Here is a 24,675-nt window from a genome sequence, read left to right as displayed (position 1 = left end):
GTGCTATAGTAGAAATGAATCTCAAGGAGAGATTTGAATGAAGAGAGGGTTAGGGACTGGTGAACCGCAATAGGGAATTAATGCTTCATGTGAGTGGTGGCATGGAAAAATGCACTGAAAGTCCTGTGGAAATGAGCAGGTATATGAGATGCTAAGGCTTGCTCACATCATTGGTTGAGTAGATGGATCAGAAAAGTGGCTCAGCTTCAACCATTCTTGACAAGTGCTGAATTGAACTCCAGGGTTTTGAGGAAATCAAAAATTTAGGAGAAGAATAAGACATTTCAAGCCAAGCAATGTCTCTGGTGTTTTTGTAAATACTTCTTCTTTGCTGCATTGGGGTAGTCTAATAAGGACTTATTTCTCAAAATTATTTATTTGGACTTGATTTTTTTATCTGTGAAATGTACTTTTTCTTTTCTCTCTAGATATTGATGAGTGTGTTGCACATCCTGGTGTCTGTGGCCCTGGTACCTGCTACAACACTCTGGGGAACTACACCTGCATCTGTCCTCCTGAATATATGCAGGTGAATGGAGGACACAATTGTATGGGTATGTAAAACTTTGTTTACCTGATCGGCTGTAGTGATCAGAGCGGCTTTGGACCTCTGTCTGGCTGCTTAAAATCTTCCGTGCTACAGGGCCACGTTTGAAATCTTAGGATAGCTTCTTTTAAGTACCTTTTTAGAGTATTAAACTTAAATGATTTCAACTGCTATGTTTTAACGTTTTGAGTGTGGGGTCATCTTTTCTAACCTTTATTGCAAAGCTGTTACCTCAGATAGCCAGTCCCCAGTGGTTAACTGTAAATGGTAAATTTCATCCATTCCAGGTGAGGCTTCCCGGTTAACCCTAAAAAGAGACCTAGAAAGAACCCTAAGAACCATATAGCTGACATGAAATGACTTAAATGTGCTCTCTAACAGAAGTCAGAAATAGCTTTTCATTTTCACACATAATTTTTCATATGTATGTTTGACTTCAGGCTTGTGAGTCTGCTAGGAAATGGATCTTAAGAACACGTACATTTGTTTTTGTAGTTTCCTTGAAATTCTTCTCTCTTGGAAGGCATCGGTGATGAAGTGAAGATGGAAATGTGCAGCTTGAGCAAATATAAGCCACTAAAAGAAAAGGGATACAATATAGTTTGTTTAAGTTGATTCATGTATGCTGCTTGTACTTTTGGGTCTGAGTCAAAATTCATGAATCCCAGTGTGTGTAGTTGACTTTCAGATGAAATACTTCGCTGGTTGCAGCAATGGGCAAACTGCTTCTGGTGCATCCCCTCATGATCTAGAGTCACACTGTAGGTTGGCTGCCTTAGTTTCCCCTTTTGGAATGGTTAAATAAAATTTCTGCTAGACTTTTTCTTGGTCAAAAATACCCTCCTTTGGGGACTGGGTTCATTAATATAAAATTTTATGGTAGAGGATATGTGGTCTACAGAGAGGGTGATGAATAATTGTCTCGTCTTAGACCCCATTCACCATCATCTCATGTTTGGTTTACCTTGAAATCAGTGGAGCTTTCTGAACTGGTTTCCTGTTGGATGTGGAATCTGTGCTGCAGTAGAATTTCAGTGGTGTTTTAGAGAGAATCCACTATGTCACCATAGGCAGCCACAGACTATGATGCTCAATTGTTGATAATTGCAAAATGACAGTTTTTCCTGGAAGTGTTTGTGTCTTGAACATCATTGATAAGAATGCTATGGCTTGGTGTGACTGGATTGCATATGCAAAGTAAACAAAAATAAGCAAATCAGAACTCAAAAACCCCAAACCAAGTCACTTCGTAAGACCAGGCCCATCTGCCTGGTCTCAGATCATCCCTAAAGGAGCCTTTCCTGGCTCATGGAGAGACTGCCACAGATTCCTGAACTTCCTCCATCATTGCAGTTACTTGATCCCATTTATAGGGAATTACCTAATTTAACCCAGATATCTTTCATTCTGTAGTCCTCCAGCCTATAAGGGGGGAGCCAACCTGTTCCGGTTGCTATGTAACTATGAGTGATTTCCCATGTAGATATGAGAAAGAGCTTTTGCTACAGAAGCTACAATGGAACCTCCTGTGAGAATGAACTGCCCTTCAACGTGACCAAGAGGATGTGCTGCTGCACATACAATGTTGGCAAAGCTTGGAACAAACCCTGTGAGCCATGTCCGACCCCAGGAACAGGTAAGGCTTCCCCTGACAATCCTGTTACTCTAAATACTGCATCATCTTAGCTCCTGTCTTATCTGTTAGGGATAACGTCAGTCAACATCATACCACTGACATTGTCCAAAGGGAATGCAGAGTAGTGCTGTTCATGTTAGCTGCCACCAACAGTACTTAATTTTCATGGGCTAGATTCAGTTCAGGATTTTGCTGTTATGATCTCAAGTGACCATGGTTGGAAGTCTTACAAGGTACAGAAAAGGTGTTGGCACAAAGCAGCTGTAAAACTCCCCTCCAACTTCAAGGCAGTCAGCATTGCCCAGATAATGTGGTGGATACGGCCAAAATAGCTGGGTGTTAAGACACCTCCATCCACTCTGGCTGACGCTTCTTCCAGGGAGATTCCTATGGAGCTCATTGCAGGAATTAAGATATTCCCATTGTCTGCAACTGGGAGGGAGGCCAGACAGTAAAACCAGAATCTGACCTTCCTTGGGAAAGTTGTCTCTAAGAGTTTGGGAAGGCATAGATGGCATTTCACCCCACCCCTCGATCACTAGCAGTGTATCTGGCCTGGGGGCTAGGAGACCACACAAGTTTGTGTTATATTAGAATGGAGCATACTGCTATGGGTTTGTTAGTTTTGGATTAATTGTGTCCTAAATAATTGCCAAAGTACTGAAAGACTTGTGTAGGTGCTGTTTCGGGCCAATTATAATTGAAATTAAAAGAAGTTTATATAACAGACTGTAATATGAAAACCCACAGAGCACATGCCAAAAAGCCTGTCATGAGCCATGCCTTTTTCCATGCATTACACTGCTGTGTAGATAGCTTTGGAATTCTCACTTATGAGGCTGCTGCGTTAAATTACCACCCAGAAGGCTTGGAAGAGAGATGGTCAGGCAGTGACTAAGGTGGCCCAAGAGGCAGACAATACTTTGATTTTTGGAAGACATGCTGCAAGAGCAGAGGCACTACTCTAACAGACTAGCAGAACTCAGCGAGACTGGCACCTTCTCCACCTGTGGAACTGCTATGGTCCAGAGGTGAGGGATGTTCTCCTGCACACCGTCAAAATAGCGTCAGGGTGTATTTGTTGCGGGTCTGGGACGTGCTGGCTCCTCTCCTAACTTAGAGACTCTGCAGCAGGAGTTGGTCTTCCTGTGGTATTTGTCTCCACCCAATCATAGGTTCAGCTATGGAAAAGGTTAGGAACACCATAATGAAAATTCCTCCACTTGTGGGCCTCACACCTGCTTGGTTTACATTTTAACAGTTTGTTGAGTGTAACCTACCTCTTAGACATTGACCCACCATCACAGATCTAACAGTCTGTTATCTCCATCTCCCTGTCTGTTCCACTTGGAAGGTCAAGAGCCTAGAGTTACCTTGTGATTAGAAGCTGAGCAATGAGATTTCTGTGAACGGGAGTGAGGGAAGTGTGGGGTGGAGGACTCTCTGCTATTCAGAGCCTTGCCAGATAGTCCTGGGAGCTGCGTAACTTATATCTAATACATGGCATGAATAAGTGGCCTTGGTCATATGTCTGCTCTATGTATCAGCAGATATGAATTTATACACACCCTGCAAAATTAGTAATCAGATAGAAGGACCTTAGTGCATTTGTTAGCAAGATAAAGCCCTATCAGAATACTTTTTCTTCTCAGTGCGTGGGATTTCAGGAGAAGTGGAACTGAATGTTTGAAACTCCAAATGAGGAAGGAATGACTTACTGGATTATACCACCTACAGGAAAATCATCAAACCTGTAGTAATAGAAACTCAGGGAGGGAGGGAGGGAAGGCAGGAAGGAAGCAAAATAATCACTGGTGTAGCAAAAGATGCCTTTTATTATGTAGTTGGCTTTGCCTCTCAATCAATGATACTCAACCTGCAGTGGTAGTGCTGCTTATATCCTTAATGGAGTCCACAGAATGGAAGTGGTCCTTTTGCTCTGCCTTATCTGCTTTGTGGCTGGGGAGAAAAAGCCAAATGGATCACCAGTGTTCTATGAGCAGCCAGGAACAAGCAAAACAGGACTGAAAAGAGAAACAGTTCCCTTCTTTTCAGTAAACAGGTATAGGGAGAATGAAGATAAGGGCTCTTCTTATAGCAACCAGGTGTGCAAAATGAAAGTAAATTTAGGAGAGAAACATACTATGTTGCAGTCACAGAAAGCCACAAAATATTTATGGTGGAATAACCCAATGTACTACGGTAATGCAATAACAACATCTTGATAAAAAACGCAGTCAGAATGTCATACAATGACTATTTATGGGTGATGCTGTTAAATAAGAGCCTCTCAGTCACTGTTCCTAAATTCTCTTTAAAATCTCTCTTTTTGCTTGGGCAATTCTACAAATATTTAGACATGAAATATGTCTGCTTCATGACTTTGCCTGCCTGACTTTTCTGAACTTCTTACTCCAATAAGGAAGTGATATGGGGTGGGTATCAGCGTACATTCCAAATGTAAGCGTCTGAATAGCTAGTTATGATAATGCATGTATTCTAGAATCTGGGTGCAAGGTGCACATCACAGAAGCAGAAGTTAAGGTGCACTGATCATACCCAGCTTGCTGGCTTCAGCTAAGGTGACCCATTAGGAATGTTCTATTGAGATGAGAACTATATTGTTCCTCCCAACGAGCTTAGCCCTCACATCTTCTCTTTTTGAATCTCTTTATTTTTCATGTTATGTTTGACAGATAGTTTCACTATTTAGTTTATTTCGGTAACAAAGATTCTTCTTCAAGTAGCATCCCCGTGGTGCTCCACTCTGCATATTGGTGCATCCTCACTGTGGTGCTCTGAGATTCTTTTATAGCTGTGGTTTCCCATGCTGCACATGTGCAGTAGCTCCTGCTTGTGCTATCTCAGTTCCTTCTCTACGGTCCTCAGCTGCAGGTGGAGTTTCACTCTTTCTCAGAAAGACAAAGAAGCTTTTAGTTAGTTAGTTAGTTTAGCATTTGTTCTTTCTCTATCTCTCCCGTTTGCAGTTCAAATAATTTAAAAAAAAAAAAGTTTAGTTAGTGTTAGAATTAGTTGCTGTGTCATCTCCATGTGTGGTTCCCTAAGCTTGAAGTGATGCACAATGTGCAGAGGAGCCATGCCGGTCTCCAGCAGCCATGCCTTTTGCATCAAGTGTCTGGGTGAGGGCCGCCAAACCTCGTGCTGCACCCATTGTTCCAGCCTCATTGTGAGGGCCAGGAGGGACCATGCCAACAGGCTCAAGACTTATCTATACAAAAAGTCCCTCCAACCACCAGCCTCGGAGTGGCCCTCCACCAAGAAACTGGCACAAGAGAACAGGGGTATGGACTCTGCATGTCCCTCCACCTCAGTCAGCACCCCATCCATGAAGGTGGACCTTTCTCCGGTTCATTCCTGCTTTCTGGCACCGGCCTTATGAGCCACGCCAGTTCAAAAGACTGCCATGACATCCCCGGCACAGTCAAAGCCAGCACCTTTAAAGTGGGCACACTCAGAGCTGAGCTGTCAGCATTCAGCGCCTCTGACGCTGTCAGCACCGCTGGCTTCAGCTGCCTCTACTCCGGGCATAAGAGGTCCTCAGAAACTAAGACCCCAACCTCAGTGCCAGGCCCGGAGCGCAAGCAGCACAGCACAGCTCCAAGCCTCCATGCTGCTTGCACAAGGCACCAGACTTGGCATGGTGCAACTCCAAGTCTGAGGAACTGCCTTATTTTCATGCGGCACCAAGACACTGCTTCACCAAAACTCCTGGCACTGGAACACGACACAGTGTCCAAACAGCACCATAAAGACTTGTCCCCTGGGGAGTGCGTGGCACCAGCCCCAGTGCCACCCAGCTCACCACACTGTGGCTACGTCTACACGTGCAGCCAACATCGAAATAGCTTATTTCGATGTTGCGACATCGAAATAGTCTATTTCGATGAATAACGTCTACACGTCCTCCAGGGCCGGCAACGTCGATGTTCAACTTCGACGTTGCTCAGCCCAACATCGAAATAGGCGCAGCGAGGGAACGTCTACACGTCAAAGTAGCACACATTGAAATAGGGATGCCAGGCACAGCTGCAGACAGGGTCACAGGGCGGACTCAACAGCCAGCCGCTCCCTTAAAGGGCCCCTCCCAGACACAGTTGCACTAAACAACACAAGATCCACAGAGCTGACAACTGGTTGCAGACCCTGTGCCTGCAGCATAGATCCCCAGCTGCCGCAGAAGCAGCCAGAAGCCCTGGGCTAAGGGCTGCTGCCCACGGTGACCATAGAGCCCCGCAGAGGCTGGAGAGAGAGCATCTCTCAACCCCCCAGCTGATGGCCGCCATGGAGGACCCGGCAATTTCGATGTTGCGGGACGCAGATCGTCTACATGGTCCCTACTTCGACGTTGAACGTCGAAGTAGGGGCTATTCCTATCTCCTCATGAGGTTAGTGACTTCGACGTCTTGCCGCCTAACGTCGAAGTTAACTTCGAAATAGTGCCCGACGCGTGTAGACGCGACGGGCGCTATTTCGAAGTTGGTGCCGCTACTTCGAAGTAGCGTGCACGTGTAGACGCAGCTTGTGTGTCCACAGAGTCGCCCCCATCCTTGTGTTCATCCAGACACTCAAGGTTCTTGCAGGACTTGGAGACTAAACGACTTACCCTGGAGGAATTGGTTCTGATTGGAGGAGTATCTTTTTGTTGCAGCATTCCAGTCCCACACACTCCGCCTCTGAAGACGTGCCACCTGCCATGGCTCACCCACAACCATGCCACTACATGTATCCACACAAACTGGTTCCTCAATGATCACCTTGGCAGGCACAGTTGCCCCACTCCCATGCTCTGTCAGCACCATCCATGGTGTCCAAGGACCACTTCATGTTTCCATAGCCCACCACATCAGCGATGAATCCACTGTCACAGCATTCTGGGACTGAGGATTCCCTTTCTAAGGGTGAAGATAGGTCCCTGCTGCATCACTCTTCTTCACTAGACATTGCAGTGCTCTTGGCTTCACCTTCCCCTATGGTTGACTCACAGGCTTTCCAGGGGCTATTTCTGCGGGTTGCCGAAGCTCAGGAGAAGGACGTGCCAGTCAAACAGTATGGACTTCTCTGCACCTTGCAGCCTCCCTCCTCCTCCAGAATTGCGATGCCCATGGACAAAGTCATAAAGGACCCTACAAATGTCATCTGGCAGATGCCAGCATCCATTCCTCCCACTAACAAGAGGGATGATAAATAGTACTTTGGGACATCTAAGGATGCAGAGTTTCCGTTCACCCATCCACAGCTTATCTCATTAGTAGTATACACCACCTGCAACAAAACTAAACTGTTTCATTCAACACCTCAGGAAGAGACAAGTAAGAAATGGGGCACCATGGGGCGCAAAGTTTATTCCTATGGCACATTACTTCTGATGGTGACAAACTATACAGCTGTGTTTGCCGAATTACTCCAATGTGCAGGAGTTGGTTCCCTCCTTACTGAGCAGCAGTGCCCAGCCCTTATGAATTAATACACAAAGGGCACATCATTGCCCATATGGCACTCCAGTCTGCATGGACATACTGGACACAGTGGAGAGGGTCATGGCCTCCGCCTTGGTCATGAGGTGCACGTTGTGGCTCCAGTCCTCGGGGGTCCCCATGAACCTGCAGCAGAAAATGAAGGGTCTTCAAAGAACATCATCTGTTCACAGAGAAGACAGATGAAGTCGTTCACTCTGTGAAGGATTCTTGCACTATACCGTGCATGCTGGGTATGTACACTCAAGTGGGCCCGGTATTCTCCCTGTCAGAGATGACGGGGGCAGTTTCAGCAGCAACCACAACACTTTGAACCCCGCCAACAGCACAGGTCCCAGTGGCGAAGACCTCACCGACAATCACACCAGCAGCCCATGGTGTCCTACCCTCAGCAACCTAAGCAACAGTTTTGTGGGTGTGGTCAGGAGCCTGAGAGATCTTTCTGCCCCAGCCATCCTTGAGTAAGAGTTACAGCACCTCCTCAGTCTGGACACCATTGAACCAGTCCCCATGGAGTTTCGCAACACAGTGTTCTACTGTATGTACTTCCTAACCCAGACAAAAAACGGGAGGTGGAGGCCCATCTTTGATCTCAGGAGGCTCAACAAATGTGTTCTGTATTGATGGTTCAAGATGGTGACTGTCATGACCATTATTCTGGCGCTGGACAGAAGCGACTGGCTCTCGGCTCTTGACCTACAATATGCCAATTTCCACATCACAATCCACCTGGTGCACAGGCACTTCCTTCATTTTATGATGGGGTCCCACCACTTTGTATACTGTGTCCTCCCATTTGGGCTCTCCACCATGCTCAGGGTGTTCTCCAAGACTCTAGAGGTCATGGCTGCCCACCTGCATCATCACACGGTAATCATCTTCCACCATCTGGATGATTGTCTTCTAAAAGGGCTTTCAAGGTCACCACAGACCTCCTGCTCATCCTGGTCTTCCACATAAACTATGAGAAGTCCACACTTCAGCCATACAGTGCATAGAGTTAATCTGGGCTCACATAAACACTAGCTCTAACAGGGCCACTCTCCTGCTTCAAAGATTCCAGGATCTGCGTGCTCTCATCCTGGTGATGCTACTGTCTCCCATCTTTACAGTGTGCATATGCCTCAAGCTGCTGAGTCACATGGCTCCCACCACATACGTGGTCAAGCTGGCCCGACTTCACATGGAGTGCTAGCAGGCCACGTACTATGCCGCGGCCAGGGACCCATTGTCCAAATCCACGGCCATACCACCACATGTTCTCACCTCCCTTCAGGGGTGGAGATGTCCAGACAACGTTTTTACCAGTGTGCCCTTCCCCTAACCCGTCACTCCCTTCTATTACCCTTACTACAGGTGTCTCCCTTATGGGATGGTGGGCCCATTTGGGTTTTTGTACAGTCCAGGGCAAATGTTCACATACACCTCCTGGAACTCACAGCAGTTTGCTACACTTGCCTACATTTCCAACAGTGCCTCACACACAGATCAGTCAATATCCTCACAGACAACACCAAATGCATGTATTTTATCAACCATTACAGTGGGGTTTGGTTCCCATCCCTGTGCACAGAAGCTGTAAAACTGTGGACTTAGAGCCTTCAGTACCATGTTACTCTGATGGCCACATATCTCATTGGTGCACTGAACATGACCGTGGAAGCCCTCAGTCACTCGTGTAGTAATTACCATGAGTGGGAAATCAACACGGTGGTCCTCAACCATGTGTTCCAACTTTGGAGCCAGCTAGGCAGAGACCTGTTCTTGACTCAAGTCAACAGAAAGTGTCATCAGTATTGATCCAGAGTGGATCTGGGAGAGACACTCCCTCGGGGACGCCTTCTCCATCAAATGAGATGCCCCCCTTCTTTGTGCATTTCCTCCCCTTCCTTGATTCACAAACTTCTGGTAAAAGTTAGATTGGATCAGTGTGGCCGAGACAAACTTGGTATCCTTACCTGTACTGGCTGTCAGTGGTGACTCCATATCCCTTTCCTCCTTGCCACAACCTTCTGTCTCAGGACTTTGGTCTAAACCTTCACCCCATTCAGGCTGTGTCTCCGTGTGTGGCTCCTTCATGGTTCCAGAATGCTGAAGTTGCATTTTCTGAAGGAGTATAGAGGAGTCTCATTAACAGCAGATGGGAGTCCACCCAAAAATCCTGGATGTGGTTCTCTCAGTGGTTGGGCACTAATCATTCTATGCCTCCTCACACTGCCCCTTCCTGTCCTCTTGGACTACCTGCTGCACGTGCGTAAACAGGGATTTCCTTCCTCGCCCATCCCATCACCAAATGTTTTCTGACAGGTCTGCAAAACACCTTTCCATCAGTACATTTTCCAGTCCCTATTTGTGACCTTTTCTATATACTCAGCTGGCTCATGAGACTGCTCTTAGAACCACTAGCAACCTGTTCCTGGCTCCATCTGAAGTCTTGTTTTTAGTTGCCATTACGCTGGCCAGGAGGGTTGGGGAGCCTGCTGTTCTTATGGCCTAACCTCCTTATATGTATTTATCAAGGATAGAGTCACTCTTTACCCTCATCCTAAGTTTCTCCCTAAGGTTCCCTCTCCATTTCACATCAATGAACCTATTCATTTACCTGTGTTCTTCCCAAAGGAGCACTCAGACCCTGCACATGCGATGTGACACACTCTGGATGTTCATTGGGTGCTGGCCTTCTACATCGATCACACAAAACCTTGGTGCAAGTCTCCTAGGCTCTTCCTAACCTTCACAGAGCAATCCATGGGCCAGCCTGTTTCATACCAATGACTGTCCAAGTGGATCTGCACCTTTATTCACATATGCTATGTGCATCACCAGAAAGAGCTTCCAGGTGCTATCACTGCCTGTTCCACGAGGACTGTGTCTTTCACCACTGCCTGTCTCAAGAACATACCCCTTAAGGACATATGCAAGGCAGGCACATGGTCTTCCAGCAACATGTTTGCACAGCTCTACCTCTTTTGCCTTCTATTGCTTCCTTCACTCAAGTTGGTTGAGCAGTTCTGTTGATGGTAATTGTTACTGGGCTTCAAACACACCTCCCTTCTGTGACTACTCCTTTATAGTCACCCAGATTGGAGCACCCACAGGGACACTATTTGAAGAAGGAGAGGAAGTTACTCACCTGGTGCAGTAATGATGGTTCTTTGAGATGTGTCCCCCTGTGGGTGCTCCACTTCCCTCCTTCCTTCCCCTGCTTTGGAGTGTCCTGCTATATTTGCTAGGGTAGAGAAGAAATGGAGGGACCCATGCAACGCACATGCCAGATACCATGAGGAGATGCTACTGCACATGTACGGCACAGGAAACCACAGCTATAGAAGAATCTCTGAGTGCCAGCGTGAGGATGCATCAACACTCAGCGTGGAGCACCAAGGGGAACACACATCTTGAAGAACCATCATTACTGCGCAAGATGAGTAACTTCCTCCTATATCATTTAATGGTGTATCGTATATCAATTGCATCTTTTAAAACTAGAGGGGCCCCAGACTTTTAAAAACAGTCCTCTTGTATGTTTTTACTCTCTGCCACCTCTCATTGTTGTCCCAATTATATCTGACTGATTGGCTCATCATTTGAGGTGTAAATAAACCAGGAGTGACTGGTTGCTCTTAACTCGTGGATCTTACTATCTTTATGAAATGTAAAATAGTACTAAATATACGATAGTTGAAAATTACATACAAAATGTAAATTTAAAAATGTTCAGGTTGCAAAATCAAATACTCATCAGTTAGGAATTGCCAAAATTAAGGTTACCTTTGTATGCACATTGTGAAACAGTCTTTATCCAATCACATATTGTTTTTCCTGCATTATCCCTTCTCCTGCCCTTTATACACATTATGCTTCCAGAGGCCCCTAACAGTCACAGACTCATAGAACAATAGAGCTGGAAGAGATCTAAAAAAGCCATCAAGTCCAGCCCCATGCCCTAGGCAGGACCAAACCCATCAGATCAGCCCAGCCAGGGCTTTGTCAAGGCAAGACATAAACACCTCCAGGGATGGAGACACCACTACTTCCCTGGGTAGACCATTCCAGTGCTTCACCACCCTCCTAGTGAACAAGATTTTCCTAATGTTCAACCTGGACCTTCCCAACCTCAGCTTGAGACCATTGTTCCGTGTTCTGCCATCCATGACCACGGTGAACAGCCTCTCTCCAGATTCTTTGCAACCTCCCTTCAGTAAGTTGAAGGCTGTTATCAAGTCCCCCCTCAGTCTTCTCTTCGGCAGATGAAACAGTCCCAATTCCCTCAACCTTTCTTTATAGGTCATATGCTCCAGCCCCCTAATTATTTTGGTCACCCTCCGCTGGACCCTCTCTAGTGTATTCACATCCTTCCTATAATTGGGGGCCCAGAACTGGACACAGTACTCCAGATGCGGCCTCACCAAAGCTGAATAAAGAGGAATAATCAGTTCTCTGGATCCATTAGTTGTTTTCACTTTCAGATAGTTAGTCATAGCATTTAAAAAAGTTAATTTTGTCTGAAAGCATTGGGACAAATTAAGACTTGTATGGGGAGCTACTATGTATGGCTGCTCCTGGTGGTGCCTTGGTTTGTCCCAAAGATTTTAGATGAAAATGGCTTTTCAAAATTTTTGCTGATGACTAATTGTCTCAAAGTGAAAATAATCAATAGATTTTAAGGCCACAAGGGGACCATTGTTAGGCTTCTTGTGTAACACGGACTACTGAATTTCACCAATGACTGCGCATGAAACCAAAAAAATTTGTGGTTGAAACTTGATCATAGGTAAAAACTTGAAAAAGTGTTAGCATAACTGAGAGGCAGTGGTACTTAAGCTTCTCAGTGTGTAAATGAGACTTAGATGCCCCTATCATTTAGGTGGCGTTTGCAAATTTAACTCTGTCTTTTAGAAACATACTCCAGGTTGTACCTTCCTGGTTCAGCACGCTTGGGACCTGAGTGGTCCTGAACAAGGGAATTTGCCAGACCAGGGGAGGACAGGCCTCCAGACACAGGCCACAAGCCTGCTGGCTGGCCTCCCCTTATGGCCACCACCCAATCCCTGCCCCCAGGCTGCCAGCAGGATTCCCCTACCTGGTTCCCTGCAGCTGCAGGGTTCCCCAGGTCGGGCCGGACTCCCCACTGTAGGGCTTCCAGTAGGGATCCCTGCCACCAGCAGGGCTCCACTTCCAGCCTGCCAGCCAGACTGGCTTCAGGCAGATGGGGCTCTCTGGTCCAGCAACCTTCATGGCCCTACTACTCCACAGATGTAGCCAGACCAGAGAGTACCAGATGAAGAGTTTCAACTTGTGCTTCTTGATTTCATTGTTCGCAAGTGATGGGGAATCTACCACATCCCATGGAATGTTGTAGTAATGGTCAATTAGCCTTAGCTGCTGAAAATGGTGCCTTATTTTCCCATAACATTAATAGTATGGAAACTTGACATCAGAAGTTAGAAAACAGTTTTCAGTTTGTTTTAATGCTGATGTAATGACTAGAAGAAAAGCTTAACAACATTTCAACATTAAATGTCAAATTCTGCCCTTAAATACATCATGAATCAAATAGGAACTGTACATGTACATTCCAGGGCAGAATACAGTCCTAAGTTTTCACACAGTAAAGTTCTTTTGCCCTGATTTCCCCATTTCATGGCAAGATACACAAGGCTGCCAGTAGTCAAGTGTTTTACAGGTTCAACATACTAAGAGAGAATTTTTGTGTGAAAGTACATGTATTTGTCAAAATGGGTCCATTTTTCCCTTTTAAATTTCACCATGTATTGTGAAGATTTTCTTCAGAATATTGTTGTGTTGGTTAAGTTTTATTGACTCACAGGTTAATAAGAAGTATTTTTTCTAACAGGAAATTTGCTCTGATGCTTTGCACTAAATTGATTCCACTAAATGCTGGCAAAAACAGGCTACCAGCAAATGAATTTCTCTAAATGTAGCACCACTGTAGAAGTCACGTGCCTTGTCTTTAAAGGTGTGGGTCAGCAGATATTTTTAAAAGCCATTAGGGTTGTCTGCAGCACCAATTTTCAAGATGTCCTGGAAGAGAAAGAGTAGTAGTTCCTTAGCTCTCTTGTGTTCCTCACCATTTCAGTCACAAAAATCTCTGAGAAGGAGGGGTGACTAGGAGAGATCAGTGTGGGTCCTGAGAGATACTGCATACATCTAAACTGTTACGGTCATGTTCCCCCTAGTAAAATTGCTTTTGTAGAGGCTCAACTATAGGTGGTTAGTAGTAATATGTCTCAAGAAATAGTCATGGATTGCTAATTAAACAGAAAATGAAGGCTTACTGTCGCAAACTCAACATTTAATCTATCTCCATATTGAGAAAATAGTGACATAGAAGTGTGAATGCATTTCTCTGAGGTGGCTTCACTTATTGGCAAATTTACTTTTCAGGATTACTTAGACAAGCAGCAGAGTTTCATATCACTAGAGCCCTGTGGGGATACTAAATTTGTGTCCACAAAACTGAGCCAAGGATATCCTCATTCACATCTATGGAAGTGGATACCCATGGATAAAAAGCAGGTATCCACACCCACAGAAATGAGTTGCAGATATTTGCATCCATGTCTGCGGATGCAGATACCTGCAGTTATGAAGCACATATATATGCTCGGATTTGCCGGGCTCTACCTATCACTAGTGGAATTTACTAGAACAGCTCTTGGAAAGCTGAGGAAACTTAAAAATAATTATTGACAGATATATAAATATTCTTTACAAATACATTATTTGTTTCATGTTTAGCTGAATTTAAGACTATATGTGGAAATATTCCTGGCTTCACCTTTGACATCCATACTGGCAAGGCTGTTGGTAAGTTTTAATAATATATATTCACCAAGTGATGTTTTACGGCATCGTGTGCCATAGCAATACTGTAATACTACCATAAACACTGTATACCAGCTGTATGTAATAAAGCAGTAATTCCATCAGAGTTCTGGTGACATCGTAAACTGCAAGAGCAATGAGTATGTGGCGTGTTCAGTCTTGTAGCATTTTAAAGACTAACAAAATGATATATTAGTTGGTGAGCTTTTGTTAGTCTTTGAAGTGCTACAAGACTGCTTTTTTGTTTTGTGAAGATACAGAATAGCATGACTATTCACCATGTTATTTTAATGTAAGTTGTATGAAAAAAAAAAATCTCTTTCCACAATTGGCATTTTGCATGCTTCCCTCTCTCTCCCGTTAAAGCTGTATCATCTTTTGCATTTTTCTGCTATGTCCTGACAATTTCAGAAAGTTGAAAATGTGACATGTATTATATATCAGTTCTTACTAAGCACTTTTCTATTACCGTGTCTTTTGACTGGCACCATTTCCTCTCCTGCTCCATCCCAATACATGGTTATGACCGAAAAGCACTTTAAATGAATGATCTCAATAATAAACTTCCCTTTTACTTTCCTAGGGACTTTTCTGCATGCATGACCATTTAAATTTCTGTGTCCAAGATGTAAAGTTCAGTGTTATCTCATCCAGTCTCTTTTCTCACTTTTTCTAGCTTCTTAATTGATTTATTATAATTCATCTCTAGAGCACCTCCTCTAAATGTCATATAATTTATTTGCCTCACCGTTCACAAAAGCATGGTTAGTTTTTTTTTCCCCGACATTAAAATTTAAATGATACTGAACAGAGCATTCGCAGCTTAGCTTTGGCTATGTGTACACTAATGCATAAAGTTGATTTTAAGGCACTTAGCTCAATTTTACAATTTGACTATCTTCACTGTGAATACCATTAGGTTGATTTTAAGGAGCACTAAGGTAGACATGTTTGCAGCAACCATCTGGTCCAGCATAACACCAAGTTTAAAAGGTTGGGTTAATACTAGTGTGGAAACAGCATTTCTTTAAATTGATTTTCTTGGCCTTCAGTGGTGTCCCACAGGTATCCCAAAATGCCCCACAGGTGTATTTTCTGTATGCTTTCACCTCTCCTGGTCTCCAGGTGCACAGGATGTAAGTAACAGGAAGCCTGGGAATTTGAATTAAGTAACAGGAATTTAAATTCATTTTCTTTCTGATCAGTATGGATAGCACACCTCAGGAGCCATCCATCACATCTAGCCATCACATCTAGCCGTCTTGCCATCATGCATACCCGGGGTTCTTCTGATCTGAGTTCTCAGGGTCACAAGAGAGGTCCACATAACAAGATCCTAGATCTCATTTCTGTTTGGGGAGAGGAATCAGTGCTGAGCAGACAGCATGTCAGCAAGTGAAATGCACACATTTATGGAAAGGTTTTGCAGGGGACGATTGCAAAAGGTTACTCCTGGGATACTCAGCAATGCCGGGAGAAAGTAAGGGAGATCCAGCAGAGCTTCCGTGCAGTCCAAGAAGCCAACAGGCAATCTGGGTCATCTCCAAAGATGTGTCAGTAATACAAGCAGCTGGATGCCATTTTGGGGAGGGACTCAACCACAGTCCCCAATCTTAACTGGGACTCTTCAGGAGGCAGTACTAAGGAGTATAGTGAGAATCAAGAAGGGGAGCAGGAGGCAGAGGCCAATGAAGAGGAGGATGCTGATAGTCATCAGCAGGTGCCTGATGAATCTGATCCTGCCAACCTGGAGCTCTTTGTGAACCTCAGTCTTAAGCCAGTCCCCTTCTCATTGACAGCTGAAGCTCCAGTATCCAGCTTTGGTGCAGAGGTCTCTTCTGGTAATTATTTTTTTAGAATGCTACAAGCGGGTTGCGGCTAGGTTAGGATATAGCTTTACTTCTGGGGAGCACCTTTTTAAACTGCTACGTGTGGATTGCGGCTCAGGCGCAGTGGTTCTGTGCCCCTTAGAACACTTTGTTAATATTTCTGGGGATGGAGCACTTATCCTTTTTGGAGATTTCCATATAAGTCTCAGCCAGGTACTCATGAGGTGTTCGGGGAGGTCTGACTTATTGTGGACACCTTGCCATGCCAGGCAGCCAGTACGTGATCTGCTATCATGGCGCCACACAACATTCTGGCAGATTTTCCAGCCTTGGTATAAGCATATTTTTTTTAATCTCTTATTGTTAGAAGGCTGATGTCTCCTTCTGCAATGTAGAAGTAGTGTGGGAATTTTTTAGAGTTTTTTGCGCTGCTTCCTGGCCATTTAAATTTATAAGGCCTGCCCTGCCACACCCCGTAGCTGGCAGGCTCTCTGTCTCCCTCTTCCACTTGTCAGGCAGGCTCTCCTGGCCTTCTCCCCTCCCACCACACTGCTGGCTTTTTCCCATCACGGATGAGGAGCCACCAAGAAACACTTTTCCGTGCTCTACAGACTACATGGATGATGCGCCCCCTACAGCCTGCCATGCTGCTGGCAGGATCAACACTCCCCACCACCATGCAGCTGCCAGGCTCTGCGGACCCTGCTCCCAGCCACTGTCATATCCAGTGCAGGTTTTCCCTGCTCTAAATGGCTTTTCCCGTGCACAGGACTGATGAGGAGCTGCTGAGAAACATTTTTTTCTGAACTTTACAATTTACAGGGATCTATCTCACATACAGACACACACACACAGAGCCCACTATGCTGCTGGCAGGCTCAACCCCTCCACATGGATGCTGGGCTCTGCTGACTGTGCTCCCGAATGCATCCTATGTGGGCTTTCTCTGCTTTAAATACCCACTTAACAGGAATTTCTTTCAAAACCCACCAACCTCATTTGTAAGCCCCCATGTCCACCAAGAAATGGTCTGGATAAGGAATAGCTTCTGTTCTGCAGAGATAGATTCACTGTCATCCTTAAGAAGCCAAACACAGCCTTGAAAACAAAAGTTGCAGTGATTGTCAAACAAGAGACCCATTCATTCTGTGCATAAGCAATTTGTGTGAAATGTAAAAATTATATCTATACTTTGACCTTCGGCAGTCAGCATAAGTGCAGGAGACAAGCTTGCCATGATGAGGAGAAAAACAGGACCTTATCCTGCAGCAGCTGGAGAAGGCTGACAGGGAGAGAACCAGAGTCACTTCCAACCAAAAGTGGACACTGCAGTGGCTACAGAGCGTTCTGCAGTGTCACCAAAGCAAGCCCAAGTACAGGAAAGAGGACTCAGCAGAGCTCCTGATGGCTGTCAGGGGCAAAGAGGGATCCAGCATTCCATACTGGAGCTGCAGAGGGACACCCACCGCAAGACTCATTATGCAGAGGCTACACCCTGTTGCCCGCCTCTCCTTAATATGGCTCGACTCTCCCCTCATCAGGGTCCCCAAATGTGTGTGAGGGGGTGGGGGGCAAGGACAGTCTCTTGCTTCCCTCCCAGAACCAATCCACATTGTAAAAGGCTCACATTTCACCACACGTGACTCCAGGATTCCGGTCTCTTTCCTACCCCTTAACCCTAACCTGCCCCTTTCCCCAAATAAAAAGAATGTTTTCATGAAAACAACAGTGTAATTTATTGGTTCACAGGGAGTGGGGAACACTTGGATATTCTTTCATTAAGGTCAGGCACACATTTTGGGGGTGGTATCACAATAGCTAAATGCAGCAGAATCAAGTGGCTGTCTGCTCATTCATAAAGCTGTTTTTCAAAGCCTCCCTGATTGCCATTGCTTCTGCATGTGCATCGGTGAATGCTGTTTTGTCCACCTGTGCATAAGCCCTGCTCGTGGCATCTGCCTCTGCAATCCAGACTGGCACGGAATTATCCCCTTTTGATTCACATATGTTATGGAGAATACTGCACACTGCAACCACGGTGGAGACATTGATTTGGGAAAGGTCCAAATGAATTAAAAGGCAACTGAATCTGTCTTTTAAATGGCCAAACTCTCATTCAACTGCCATACTGCGCTTGCTCAGTCTGTAACTGAAATGGTCCTGGCTGTAGTCCAGGCTGCCTGTGTATGGGTTCATGAGGCAAGGGAGCAGAGGGTAAGCAGGGACACTCAGTATCACTATGGGCATCTCCACATCACCAGTCTTGATTTTCTGGTCTGGGAATAAAGTCCCCACCAGGAGCTTTATGTACAGACTTGAATTTCTAAAGATGTGCATGTCGTCCACCTTTCCCAACCATCCCACATAGATGTTGGTGAAACGACCTTTGTGGTCCACCAACTCCTGCAACACTATAGAGAAGTGCCCCTCTGCAGTTTGTGTGTTCTGAGGCCAGGTGGTCCAGGGCCATGATGGGGATGTGCGTTCCATCTATCGCACCACTGCAATTAGGAAACCCCATGGCAGCTAAGCCATTTACTGTGCTGAATGTTTGCCAGAGTCATGGTCTTCAGCATCAGATGGTGACAGATTGCATTGGTTACATCCATCACTACAGCCCAGCCCCCCCACCTCCAGTGTAGTGCTGCCCACCCCGAATTGATTTTCCACTGACTGGTAGCTGTTGGGCATTGCAAACTTCCACAGAGTAATTGCCACTCACTTGTGGACTTTCAAAGCAGGTCTCATTCTGGTATCGCTGTGCTTCCGGGTGGGGCACAACAAATCACAAATTTCCATGAAAGTGGGCTTGCGCATGTGTACGTTCTGCAGCCATTGCTGGTCATCCCAAATCTTCAGAATAATGTGGTCCCACCAGTGTGTGCTGCTTTCACATCTTCAGAACTGGCACTACTCTGTAAGCAATGCATCCAGGGCAGCCAGCAGGTCTGCGTTCCAGGTCTCCAGTTCTTCCATTTCATCACCCGAATCACTCTTCCTCCTCAGCCTATTCATCCTCCCACTGTCTTTGTCTAAATAAATACTCCACAACACTTTGTGAAGTGGCCATAACACACTGTGTAACATCTATAAAATGCTGAAAATCCATGCTAGCGCCAAAAACAGACTGAAAAATGGCACAGAATCACTTGGGCCAGCCCTTTGTTTTCCAACAGAGGTGGGAGAGGGTGCTTTGCATTCTGGGATGATGACATCAGACATCCATAAGCATTTGTGGCATATTTTTTCCCCATAAGCCACTGGCACAAAAAACCCAAAATGCAACAGGGCGACAGGCACTGTGAGATAAGTACCGATTGCTTACACAGGTAAGAATATGGAGACATACTAAGTTGACTTTCTGAACATTTGTGGAAAGTCAAAGTTGATTTCAAAAATCTAGCATTAAAAAGTTGACTTTATTAAATTCGACTTTATTTCATGGTGTAGACAGAGGATCCATTAGGTACATAATGCCAGACAATATTCTGTGTGACTAATGTATATTCATTTTCAGATATCGACGAATGCAAGGAGATCCCAGGGATTTGTGCAAACGGAGTTTGCATTAATCAGATTGGCAGTTTCCGCTGCGAGTGTCCCACAGGCTTCAGCTACAATGACCTGCTCTTGGTCTGTGAAGGTGACGTGAATGACCATTTTTGTTTTGTCCCCACAAACATGCTTATTATAAAGGGGAATAAAAACTCCTGAGCTCATAATACCTTATGAAGAACACATTGTGGGTATTCTTTCAGTGCTCATCTAGAGCTTAGGAAGTACCTGTCTGTAAAAGATGTATGTATGTTTGCATGTATGTACCAGCCAGTATCTGATACAGTTTCTGTTACATTGGTTTTCAAGTAATCTGCTACCTCTTAAACCTAGCTGCTTAACACTCCCTTCTCCTTTCCAGGACAGGCATTAGTTCTGTTTTCTTATTCACCTTTGGAGTGAATTAAGTTCTCTTGAATGTGAGAACTAACAGCATTCTTTTGAACACCACTCTCTTGCCAATGCACCTCATTTCTAGTCCACTCTTTCAGGCCTCTCCTAGGCAGAGGCGGTGATTCATACCCAGTTGTGCAGAATTGTTGTGATGATAAAAGCTGGGAATTAATATTAGATCCCTACTATAATTTTCCACTTGTGCCCTAACCTTCAATTTGAATTCAAATCTAGCGATGAAATCCTGGCCCTGTGGAAGTTTTTCCATTAGCATCAGAGTAGTTAAGCTTTCATCCTACTGTTTCAATTAGAATATTGTTTTGTTTATATGTGTATTTATTGTTCAGTTTGTTTATTTTACAGTTCACTGGCTGCTGTATTAATTTAGATGCAACATATGGGCCCAGAGTTAAAGATGCTAACATGATTTTGGAAACTGTAATATTAAACAGTTTTAAATAGGGTCTTATATACAGAGATCATAGACTGCTTAGCAAACACAGGTCAGAACGTTTCCCAGGATTAGGATGAACAAGATCGGGGGGTCCAAGGTGATAGGAAAGAAGGGGCAGCCATGATAGCTTTTGTTTTTTTCTATCAGCCAATGTTGTAGTAACCAGCTTTTTCCCCAAAGTCTTTTTAAGTACCCAGAAACAGGGAGGGGTGGAGGACGGAATTGCCCATTCCCTCATTATTTTGGTTACCAATTAGGCCACATTTCTGGCATACGAAGTTTGGTTCTTTGATTTCCCGCTCCTGGCCTTTTTGTTTACCAAACATGATTTTTAGCATATTCTTCAATTTATGTCAGTAAGCCTTTTCATTTTGCTGTTGTACATTTTTCCTTAGTTTTTGTTGTTTATAGTTGTGACATTTTTATGAACTTTCACTTACATTTACATCTGAGATAATCTTTTTTTTATGAAACAGTTTCCTAGGATCAGGCATTGGTTTGTAAAATTTCAAACACAAACCAAAGTGTTATTCTATTTTGAGCATATATGGGGAGAGCAAAGGTACTTGTTATGTTTTCTTGCGGTTTTTTTCATTTTAGAACTGAAATTTACAAATTTTATTTAATTAAATGTTACAAAACTTAGTTTAACCTTTCAGATGTTCACAAAGCTAGAATCTTTCAGCTTGACTTATAGCTAAAAGTAAACATGGAACTGGTGCTGTTATATATTTTAAGATATTAGAAAACAAACTGCCTTTTTATTACTTGTTTGGCTGTATGCCCAGAATGGGTAAAGATGGAAAAACTTACTGCTCAGGCTCCTTTACATGCCCCCTTTGAAGGAGGGATCTAGTGTAGATGAGCCCTATGGGAGTCTAACTTGCAAATGCTAACATTGTCCTACCTTACATGCACAAAACAACAACAGTAATTATTGACATTAAAAACTAAATAGGAAAAAATTGTAAACAATAAAACATTTGCTAACCCTTAAAAAAAACAAGATTAAAAGCATGCAGACCGAACTGCCACTTCTAGGGGTCTTCTGCAACTTAAAGGCTGATTCGTAACATTTTTGGCAACTCAAGTTACTATACTGCAAACAATGGCAAACTTTTTTTTTCCTTTTCCTACTGTCACGCAACATTATGTATACTTTTTGCAACATAGCTATGCTTTCCATTAAGGATTTTTTGATTTGCTGTTTACCTGCTCATTGTCCTAAGAACGTAACAGTTGTTTTACCTTTTTAAGTTCCTAATTTTGTTTGTTTGTTGTTTTTTAAACCAACTTCAAAACAATTACTTGTTTGCCACATTACCAGCTGTTGAGTGGTTATTCACCTGTTAGATTCATTCAGGGACATAGGGGCTATGTCTACACTAGCCAAAAACTTCTAAATGGCCATGCAAATGGCCATTTCGAAGTTTACTAATGAAGCACTGAAATACGTATTCAGCGCCTCATTAGCATGCGGGCGGCCGTGGCATTTCGAAATTGATGCAGCTCGTCGCTGCGCAGCTCATCCAGATGGGGCTCCTTTTCGAAAGGATCCCGCCTACTTCGAAGTCCCCTTATTCCTATGAGCAGATGGGAATAAGGGGACTTCGAAGTAGGCGTGATCCTTTCAAAAAGGAGCCCTGTCCAGATGAGCCGTGCGGCGGCGAGCCACATCAATTTCGAAGTGCCGCGGCCACCTGCATGCTAATGAGCCGCTGAATATGTATTTCAGCATTTCATTAGTAAACTTCGAAATGGCCATTTCGAAGTCCCCTTATTCCCATCTGCTCATAGGAATAAGGGGACTTTGAAGTAGCCAGGGTCCTTTCGAAAAGGAGCCCCGTCTGGACGAGCTGCGCGGCGACGAGCCGCATCAATTTCAAAATGCCACGGCCGCCCGCATGCTAATGAGGCGCTGAATACGTATTTCAGTGCTTCATTAGTAAACTTCGAAATGGCCATTTGCATGGCCATTTTGAAGTTTTTGGCTAGTGTAGATATGGCCAGAATGTTGTATTATTTTGGATGGAATATATGGAACCAAAGAGTCAGAGGTTAATCTGACTTTGAAAGTGTTCAGCATTAAACAGTTTTCAGAACTCTTGGGGTTTGATATATATACTGATCTTGGCATGCTTAGAACATTGGCAAACATGCCATTAAAAATCCTTTTAACCTTACTGTAAAGATACAGAAAAGAGAGAAACTAACAATTAAAGAAATGTAACAAACAAAACACAGACATCTAGCACTTCAAATACTAACAAAATTGTTTATTAGCTGATTGTTAGTCTTTAAATGGCTATATGAGTGCTGTTTTGTTTTGTTAGAATACAGACTAACATGGCTGCCTCTCTTCCTGTTCAATAGGTAAAGAAATGTAGCGTATGAAACAATACTTTTGGTTTATTAATACTTTTTGGGGATTTTTTCCCTTACCTGGAGGGAGTTTTTAGAATGAAAGAAGAAGGGAGGGGGGAGCAGGGAAGCCTTTTTATTTTTTTATTTTTTTGTGGCTTTAAAATTGGGAATAACTGTCTTTTTGGTGGAAAAGAGAAATCCTTGGTTAAAATGGGCTGGAGTTGTGCTCCCTGCTGTTGTTGTTAAAGTCGGGTTCTATTTTTAAGAAAATAAAACAAGACAAATTCATATGAAAGAAAAAACAACAAAGAGAAAACATCAATAAAGAGAAAATACAGCTACTGTCTCCTGGGGTTGACTTTCAAAGTTTAACTTACAACTTCACCACTGGAAAAACACAGCACCCGTGGTCTTATCAGGCACTCCCTGACCTAGCAGACTTGCACGAGCATTACACTGTTTAAGACACTAGCTTTTGCAGCTTCTTTATTGCACAGGCTTAAGTAAAACAAATGCAGATATACTTAACTCATAGAACTGGAAGGGATCCTGAGACGTCATTGAATCCAGTCACCTGCACTCACAAGACAGCCTATCACCATCCCTGACAGATTTCTTTCTTATTCTATTTGCCCTAGATCTGCAAATGGCCCCCTTAAGGGCTGAGCTTACAGTCCTGGGTTTTTCAGGCCAGTGCACAAGCCACCACTGAGCTATCCCTCCACCCCAGGCAACTATAAACCTCAATGCTTACAGTAGTGCACCAGTAGGTAGTCCTGGCCAGCTAAGCCAAACTCCTATCAGAACGAAAGGAACAAGAGGAGAGAGATGAAATGTAAGACATAAGACAGAGAAGGACAAGGATATTGGGGTGGGGTTGGGAGGACAGACAGTCTCCCATAGCAGGATGCTGTATGAGATTTAACTGGAGGTGGATGTGTCATCTGGGACCCTCTCTCTGGCCAGTGTTGGTCAGGATATCTCTTGGGATTAGACTGAATCAGATGCGGTGTCCCGGAATGGCATTGGTAGCACCCATGATGTTGAAACTTGCTCCACCCAAAGTCTTTTTTCTTAACAACCCAAAAAGGGAGCGGTCGGAGGAAAACCTGTGATTACTCTATTTACTATTTAGACCTCATGTCTAATTTTAGTTCATTAATTTTTCTGTACCTTTCTTTTGTTTACCAACCAAGCTAATATAGCCCTTGAGTTATATTAGTAGGCTTTTTTGTTTGGATTAATTTCATCGTTTTGTTTTGCTTTTGCGCCTTTTTAGTTAAGTTGTGCTTTTATAGGTTATTGTAAAACGTCTTGAATGTTTTAGTTGCTTACACTAAGACCATGACTACACTACTCCTCTCTTGCAGAAGGGGCATGTAAATTATGGCAATTTGAAAATGCAAATGAAGCGCTGTTGTGAATATTCAGCACCTCATTTGCATAATGGTGGCCAACCAGCCCATTGAAAGTGCTGGTTTTGAACTAAAAATAGCCTTGTAACCAGGGTTCATTCAAAAGGATGCCCCAAGTTTGAAAGCACGCTTCTTCCC

The 24,675-nt window shown here is 44.1% G+C and overlaps 1 protein-coding gene across 1 annotated transcript in view; it reads left to right on the top strand.

Annotated features, from left to right (window-relative positions):
* FBN2 (fibrillin 2) overlaps positions 1 to 24,675 on the top strand; it is a 314,667-nt gene that overhangs the window by 223,767 nt on the left and 66,225 nt on the right. Inside the window, exons 40-43 of the mRNA XM_074995040.1 lie at positions 429 to 554; positions 2,031 to 2,183; positions 14,441 to 14,509; positions 19,874 to 19,999. Of these exons, the coding sequence (XP_074851141.1) occupies positions 429 to 554; positions 2,031 to 2,183; positions 14,441 to 14,509; positions 19,874 to 19,999 (474 nt within the window). The remainder of the gene's footprint in view (positions 1 to 428; positions 555 to 2,030; positions 2,184 to 14,440; positions 14,510 to 19,873; positions 20,000 to 24,675) is intronic.

This window comes from Carettochelys insculpta, chromosome 5 (genome assembly GCF_033958435.1).
Source record: "Carettochelys insculpta isolate YL-2023 chromosome 5, ASM3395843v1, whole genome shotgun sequence".
In the NCBI taxonomy this organism is placed as follows: Eukaryota; Metazoa; Chordata; order Testudines; family Carettochelyidae; genus Carettochelys; species Carettochelys insculpta.
This window is presented reverse-complemented; position numbering and strand designations above follow the sequence as displayed.